This window comes from Nannospalax galili, unplaced genomic scaffold (assembly GCF_000622305.1).
Source record: "Nannospalax galili isolate Female #2095 unplaced genomic scaffold, S.galili_v1.0 scaffold304, whole genome shotgun sequence".
Classification (NCBI taxonomy): domain Eukaryota; kingdom Metazoa; phylum Chordata; class Mammalia; order Rodentia; family Spalacidae; genus Nannospalax; species Nannospalax galili.
Genome location: NW_008352325.1, coordinates 3,307,688 through 3,316,023, shown reverse-complemented (window position 1 = coordinate 3,316,023; position 8,336 = coordinate 3,307,688). Strand labels below are relative to the sequence as shown.

The 8,336-nt window shown below is 41.2% G+C and overlaps 1 protein-coding gene across 1 annotated transcript in view; it reads left to right on the top strand.

Moving 5' to 3' along the window:
• Abca13 (ATP binding cassette subfamily A member 13) overlaps positions 1-8,336 on the top strand; it is a 449,044-nt gene that overhangs the window by 75,264 nt on the left and 365,444 nt on the right. The window contains exons 11-15 of the mRNA XM_017802262.2: positions 772-899; positions 1,623-1,711; positions 1,952-2,125; positions 4,382-4,587; positions 5,244-5,377. Coding sequence (XP_017657751.1) covers positions 772-899; positions 1,623-1,711; positions 1,952-2,125; positions 4,382-4,587; positions 5,244-5,377 — 731 coding nt within the window. The remainder of the gene's footprint in view (positions 1-771; positions 900-1,622; positions 1,712-1,951; positions 2,126-4,381; positions 4,588-5,243; positions 5,378-8,336) is intronic.

The window sequence follows — 8,336 nt, the reverse complement described above, 5'->3', positions numbered from 1 at the left end:
CTCCCCGCAGCCCCTCCCTCTTCTGTCTGCCCCAGCCATTTATGCAGGAATTCAGGAGCAGCCTGCTGGTACTAGGCACGTTGCCCCCCCCCCCACCCCCCCTGATTTTTCTGCCAGGCTTTCAAGGCAGTTATCTTAAATAGAACAGCATTTGCAGCAAGCCCCAGGTTGAATGGCTTTGAGTCTGTAATCTTCAGGGACTGTAGATGTCAAGCAGCCTTACCGGTTGCTCTTCCTTTGGTCTTGGAGACTCTTAATTTGTCTTAATTAGGACTACCTTGATGGGTCCTTTATGCCACTAGTACACTATCTAAATATTTTGAAACTCAGATTAATTTTCTGTGCCTCATAACTATAAGATTTAAGGCATCAAGAAGTGGGTCTTACTGTGTATCTCACACCAGCCTAGAACTCACAATCCTATGCTAGCTTCCCAAGTTCTGGGATGACAGGTGTAAGCCAACATTCCTAGCAATGCAAATATTTGTAAATGTCGACTCATACTTTATCCTAAATTCTCACCTGTTTTATGCTCTTCTGGGGTAAAGAGAATGTTTCTATATCTAATACCTGAAAGAATCATTGCAACAGCACACTCAGCAATGCAATTTGTCAAGAAGCCAGTTAGATGATGAAGTGGGCTTTCCAGTCAGTCTGTGAGCACTATTCCTGACGCAGTGAGGCATTTTCCTTTGCATGAACTTTCATTTCAGGATTTGGAGTGTTGGCTTGTTTTCCATTTCCATTTCATTTATTTATTTTTGCACTCAGATTCCAACATCTGGGGAAGCTGCAGTGTGTACTGCAGGACCTGCCCCCGGCACCAGCTCTGAAGAGGCTGCTGCAGCTATTTGCTGCTCTCAGGAACCTGGTAGCCCAGGATTTGAGTTTCCTCCAAGGTAAACCAGCCCTGCTGCTGTGGTGCACTCATCAAGAGAAACCAGACAGTTATTGGTAAACAGATTGACGAGCTTCTAAAGTTTCAAGCTGAGTTCTCCTGGTGCCATATACATGCTTATGCGTCTCAGTCTCTAGGAGGCGTATCACTTTGGACGTGCCATCTGCTGTCAGCGAAGGATGTACAATGTGCTTAGCAAAGTCTGCAGTGTGGTCTGGGACAAGCCCTTTCCTGGGATGGTTTAAGTTTCTCATTGACACCAGCTCCATTGCTCTCAGACTGGAGATGCTCCCTGGTGCCCTGTGCAGAAGGGCATCAGCACATCTGATTGCCCCCACTTCATATTTCTGTGTCCTTGTGAGATCTTGGTCTTTCTGATGCTGCAGAATGCCCTTCTTTGACTTCTATTGACTGTGGGTACTGTTCCTTCAACCCTTGTCTGAGGAAATGAGAGAGAAAAAAGTGACGAGGGGTGTTGTTTTAGAAGCAAAACTCTTTCATGTCAAACCCCCGTAATAGTGAGTCTTTAAAATGGATAAAGTAGCATTCAATCACTTTCCCTGTTTTTTAAGCAAGATAATGAAATGTTGAATAGCAGGTCAAGTTTACTGAGATGCATATTTTTGGAATTCAGTTGATTGTTTCATGGCTATGCATAAAACCCAGGCTTGAAGAAGAAGTCTAACCCAGCAGTGAAGAGTAAACCAGAATTTTGATCTTGCAGAAATCCTCACTCACCTAGAGACTTCAGCAAGGGGCTTTATACCCACTGGACCTGATGAAGCAGATACTTTCTTTTGGGGGTTAAAGCAGGTAAATCAGCCAAGGATTACACCCACACTATTTTCATAAAACTTTCAAGAAGCTCATGCAGTATTCATGTCTGTTCTGAATTTTTCTAGAAAATTAAAAGAGAACAAAAGGCAAGGTTTAGAAGCACCTTTTGCTGTACTTTAACATTTTTATGCATAGTTGAGTAGCTGCGTAGTTCTTGGTTCCACGGAGAACATCACTGAGACTTCCCTCTTCTTTTCATTCTCATTAATTTTCCAGTTGTTGACCAAGAATGCTTCTGCCACTTGCCTGAATGGACACTTGTGTGAGGAGGGTCCCCCCTATCCTGGGAACTCCAGCATCTGGGGTAGTCTCTGTGCAATGCTGTGTCACCCTGCCTCCTTCAACAGAACCAGTATTTTAAGAGAGCTGCTTCGTGCAGTGGAGGACGCTGTAAGTATCCTCCATTCAATCCCTTCAAGAGCACCAACTGGGCTCATACTTTGGACTCAGTCACTGAAGATGCTGATATTAAACCTGGACTTTTTACCAAGGAAGTATTGGCATCACTAAAAGGTAACTGCTTCCTGCGTGGCGGCTGCCTATCAATCCCAAACCATCTGACCTTTGGGAGTAGATGTGCTCACGTCCTGCCACAACCTCACAACCTACCTGCCCATCCTCTAGAGAACCCCAAAGTTCCAGACATATACAGCTGCTCCCCTGGTTTCCTGGTCTCTTACCCCTCCTCGTTTCTAGTTGCATATGGGAAGAAGAGTGGAGAGAGAACTTTGGCCATCAGTCAACATGCAGCAGTTTGTAGCTGTGGCTTTTAGTGATCATGGGTCTTGAAATTCACGCTCTTTCCTTGTCACTGCCCAGGATTCTGCTATCAAGTTGAGCATTCACACAGACTCCAAAATGTTTAGAAAGATTCCCACGTCGTTTGCCTCCTATTTTTCTTTTATAAATTTTATTTATTTTTATTTTATTTGTATGAGTGTATTGCATGCATGCATATAAGTGCCCCATTATCATGCAATGCCTGTAGAGGTAAGAAGAGGGCATTGGATCCCCTGGGAATGAACTGGAGTTATGGACAGTTATTAGATGCCATGTCGGTGCTGGGTATTGAACCCAGGTCCTCTGCAAGAGCAATCAATGCTTTTAATTGCTGAGTCATCTCTCCAGCCCCTAGAACCTATTTTTCTTACTGAGAACTAAAAATTAGATTACTCTTATTTTTATCATTCCTTTTTGCCCCTCTCAGAATTACTTGTTTCTTAAAAAAATTCTTCCTTATATACATTATGAAATGAAATTAGCAAAATACTAAAACTAATAAAATTCATGCTCATAGAAATGATGTCCCAGCAAGATGAAAACCGAGGTAAGTGTGTGTGATTCAACTCATTAATGTTGTCTCAGCATCCACTCCACATGCCAAAGAGTGCAGGAACACAAGCCATTCTCTGGGCTGAGCGGAGCAGATGGCATAGGTGCACAGCAGCTTGGCATCTGGAAATTCTCCCAAAGAAGAGTCTGAGTCTTAAATGAGGGGCTAAGAGAAGTCTGAGGGGCTAGTAGGCAGACAGAAAGGTGTGCTTGAAGTTATTCAGGCACAGGAAAAGCCCGTGTAGAGCTGGGATTGACTCAGTGGGCTCTGCTGCAGGTGCTAGCACTCTTCTTCACCTATGTGAGATAGTCCTGATAGTCCTTCTGACAGAAGTCAGCTGACGTGTCCTAATAAACCATTCCAAAGCTCAGCAGTTGATGAAAAAGCATACTCTCTGGTCTCTTGTGACTCTGGGGTTGATGGGCTCAGCCAGGTGGGTTCTGATGGTCTTACAGGTACTTTTTGTATAGCCACAGCCTGATGTTTGGATGGACCTGGAGTTTGGATGCCCAGCAGGGACACCAGAGTCTCAGGGTTTCTCTTTTCTCTATAGCAACCTCCTGTGATTTCTCAGCAGGGCAGCTGGGCTATTCACAGGTAGCTGGGCTATCTGATAATTAAAGATTCCCAAAATAGGCAACAATGAAAGTTTTTAAATTTTGTGACAACTGCTCAGAAATAACAGGACTGAGTCATTCTCCTGCATTAATTTATTTTGATTTGTTTATTTTTATTTGTATGTGTATGAGTGTTTTGCCTACATGTGTGTAAGTACACCAGTGTTATACAGTGCCTGCAGAGGTGAGAAGAGGGTGTCAGATCTGCTAGAACTAGAATTACGGATGGTTGTTAGCCACCACGTGGGTGCTGGGAACTGAACCTGAGTCCTGTGCAAGAGCAGTCAGTAGTGTTCTTAACCACTGAGTCCAACCCCACTGTGCTGCATCAAGGGATTGTGGGAGGAGTTACTAGGTCTGATTTCTTGCAGACTGTATTAATTTTCCCCCATCAAATGTGGGAGACTAACTACCACCACACAAGCCTATGATACTTGAGTCCTTATATATTAGGTGCCTAATGAAGTGGGAGATGAAGTATTGTACTTTATTATTGGATAAGGTTTTATTTGGGGGTCTGTACAAAGGTTCAGGTTTAGAACTGTGCCCTAGTGGATTATTATCCTAAAGGGCATCTTTGAAGTGCAGGTCAGGTAGAAACATTGATAACTAAGACTGACTGTGTAGGCTGCATCTCAAGTACCCACATTAAATGGCTTAATTCATGAAAAATGATGTTTTCTTTTTCTTTGTAAGGGGCGTGGTTTGCAAGAGGCCATTATAGGACACACAGACTTGCCAGTTTCAGGACCTGAAGGGCATTTAGGATGGCAGGAACTTGACATGCAGCTGTCAGAAGTGAGCCTTTCCTGTTCTCGGCTCTTCCAGCAGCCAGGAGCTGATGCTCCTTCTGGGAATGGTGCCTCTTCTGGTAGCTGTGAGCATCAACTTGTCTCCACAGTGTAAGTGTGTGTCAGATGGAAAACTTTCTAATGCTTGGACATGGGCAGGTTTTCAACCGCTACTCAATGATGGCTCAACATCGTGTGTTCTACTTCTACTGGTAGCACAGAAAGATATATACTTTAAGATTAACATATTAATATTATAAGAAAGCATCTAAAAACTATAACACATGAAACAGCTTCCTTAACTATCCACATAAACTTTCATGACCATCCTGAGGTATGCATGCGATTGGGGCTGTTGTTTGTTACATAGTCAGAATTTCTGTCTGGACAGCTGCTCTCAGGACCCATGCATCCTTTCTGTTTTTTGAGCATCTAGATCAGTCACCACATCTCTCAGCAGCTAATAAGTTTGTAGTCAAGTATATCAAACACGGACTGTATTTTTCTTGCCTCTAAGTCTGTTTTATACAGTGTTCTTTATTTTTCTCTTGCTTTCCCCTTGATTTACTCTTTCTTATGTATTACCATAAATGAGTTTCCCTCATTTTTCAAATCAGAGTAGAGGAATTTATGAACAATGTTAATTGAGCTATTTCAAAGGTTCTGATTTCTTTCTATGTGGTCTGCCAGGCGTTTGTATCTGTTACCTTATAACTATATATGGTCGTTAGTAAGTTTTCATTTTCTCTTGATTCTTCTGGCTACAGGATATTTCATATACTTGAAAAAGCACAATTGTCCTTGGAGCAAATGTTTCACTTCCAAATAGGGCTCATCAGGAAGTCTTGTGAAGTGGCTCGATATGTGAACATACATGGAACTTTCCAGAACAGTATGCTGGGTAAGTCAAGGGTCTTAAATGGCAGGAATGGAGGTGCTTGCCCCCTTCAGTGAGGTAGGATAGCTTTACGAAGCATTATCCAACCACTCTGGCTTCTTCCATGTTGAACAGGGATGCAGGGTGAGGCAATTGGACTACCCCTTCAGTTGGTCTATCTAAAAGACCCCCAAATTGTGTAACTCTTGTCTCTAAGGGGAGAAGAAAGTCCTTGAATCATGAATGGGAGATGTGAAGGAGAAGTAAAGACAAGAGTAATTAGCATTACAAGTTTTAGACAGGGAATTAGAAAAAAGTCAGAACAGGGCAATTTTCAAATATTCATGAGAGTCCATTGGATTTTCTTGGCAAGGACTTCCAAAAGCATCCCTCTATTGGGTTCTTCCTCATTTTTCTTTTGTCTTCCAAGGCTGGACTAGTTGGCTGAGAAGAGTGGCTGGATACTCAGGTGAGGGTCCAGTGACCCTGCTTGGCACCCTTTTAATGAATGAGCACAACCATCAACAACCCCAATTGTGACTATGTTTAGCAATCAGGCTCAGTGGAGGTCATGATGATGGTAGTTATTTCATGCAGAAGGGACTGCTGTATAGCATCATCTTATTAAAAGGACCTAGAATTTAAAAGGATTTGTTGTTAGGAGCCATATATGAAGGAGAACTTACATGGTTTGTTTTTCTGAGTCTGTGTTACTTCACTTAGTATAACAGTTTCTAGATCCATCCATTTACCTGCAAATTTCAATATTTCATCTTTCTTTACTGCTGAATAGGGTTCCATTGTGTAAATATACCACATTTTTGCTAACCACTCATCAGTTGAGGGGCATTTAGGTTGCTTCCATCTCTTAGCTATTGTGAAAAGAGCAGCAGCAAACATGGTTGTACAAGTGTCTCTATAATAGGATGAGTCCTTTGGGTATATGCCAAGGAGTGGTATAACCAGGTCATATGGTAGGTTCATTTTTAGTTTTTTAAGAGTTCTCCACCCTGTGTTCCACAGAGGTTGCACATGTTTGCAATCCCACCAGCAGTGAATGAGTGTTCACCCCTTTCTCCACATCCTCTCCAGCATTTGGTATCCTTTGTTCTCTTGATCCTAGCCAGTCTGATTGGGGTAAGGCGATACCTTAGGGTGGTTTTAATCTGCATTTCCCTAATTACTAATGACGTTGAACACTTTTTGAGATGTTTCTTAACCATCTTTATTTCTTCTTTTGAGAACTCTCTGTTTAGATCTTTAGCCCATTTTTTGATTGGGTCATTTGGTTTCTCGGTTGTCTGTTTTTTGAGTTCTTTATATATTTTGGATGTCAAACCTCTGTCAGATGTGTCACTGGTGAAGATTTTTTCTCATTCTGTGGGTTTTCTCTTCACATTGAGGTCTTTGATCCATTTGGAGTTGACTTTTGTGCAAGGTGAAAGATAAGGATCTACTTTCATTCTTCTACAGGTAGAGATCCAGTTTTGTCAGCACCATTTGTTGAAGATGCTGTCTTTCCTCCATTGTGTGTTCTTGGCACCTTGGTCAAATATCAGGTGGCTGAAATCACATGTCCTCAGGTTTGGCTCTTCAATGATGTTTCATTGATCTATGTGTCTCTTTTTGTAGCAGTACCATGCTGTTTTTACGACTATGGCTCAGTAATATACTTTTAGTTCTGGTATAGTAATCCCCCCAGCATTGATCTTTGTGCTCAGGGTTGCTTTGGCTATCCAGGGTCTTTTGTGCCTCCATAGGAATTTAAGGATGCATTTTTCTAATTCTGTGAAGTATGTCATCCTATGATTTTGATTGTGATTGCATTGAATCTATATATTGCTTTTGGTAGGATGGTCATTTTAACAACATTAACTCTTCCAGTCCATGAGCATGGGAGGTCCTTTCATCTGCTGGTGTTTTCCTCAGTCTCTTTCTTTAATGATTTAAAACTTTCATTGTAGAGGTCTTTGGTGTCTTTCATCAGATTTATTCCAAGATATTTTATTTTTTTTTGTAGCAATTGTGAATGGGAGCAGTTCCCTGTATTCTTTCTCCAATCACTTGTTATTGGTATATAGAAAGGCTACTGATTTTTGTAGATTGATTTTATAACCTGCCACTATACAGAAAGTGTTGATCAGTTCTAGGAGTTTTGTGGTGGAACTTTTGGCATCTCTTAGGTATAGTATCATGTCATCTGCAAAAAGTGATAGTTTGACCGCTTCTTTCCCAATTAGTACTAGTTGGATTTTCTTCTCTTGTCTTATTGCTCTAGCATGAGTTTCAAGCACTGTGTTGAAAAGGAGTGGAGATAGTGGACATTCTTGTCTGGTTCCTGATTTTAATGGGCATGCTTCCAATTTTTCTCCATTTAGAATGATGTTGGCTGTGGATTTGTTGTATATAGCTTTAATTATGTTGAGGTATGTTCCCTCCAGTCCAATTCCCTCTAGGACTTTGAACATAAATGCGTGCTGAATTTTGTCAAAAGCCTTTTCTGTATCTATTGAGATGACATTGTGTTTTTTGTGTTCGAGTCCATTTATATGGTTAATGATGTTTATTGATTTGCACATATTGAACCATCCCTGCATCTCTGGGATAAAGCCTACTTGATTATGGTGAATGATCTTTTTGATGTGTGTCTGTATGTGGTTTGCAAGTATTTTTTTCATAATTTTTGCATCTATGTTCATTAAGGATATGGGTCTATAGTTTTCTTTTTTGGTTGTATCCTTACCAGGCTTTGGTATGAGAGTGATGCTGGCTTCATAGAAGGAATTTGGAAATTTTCCCTCCATTTCTATTTTTAGAATAAATTAAGTAGTATTGGATGTAGATCGTCTTTAAATGTCTGATAGAATTCTGAGTAAATCCATCTGGTCCTGGGCTTTTTTTAGTTGGAAGGTTTTGTATTACTGTTTCAATTTCTTTTTGTGTTATGGGTCTGTTTAAGCTGTTAATCTCTTCTTGGTTTAGT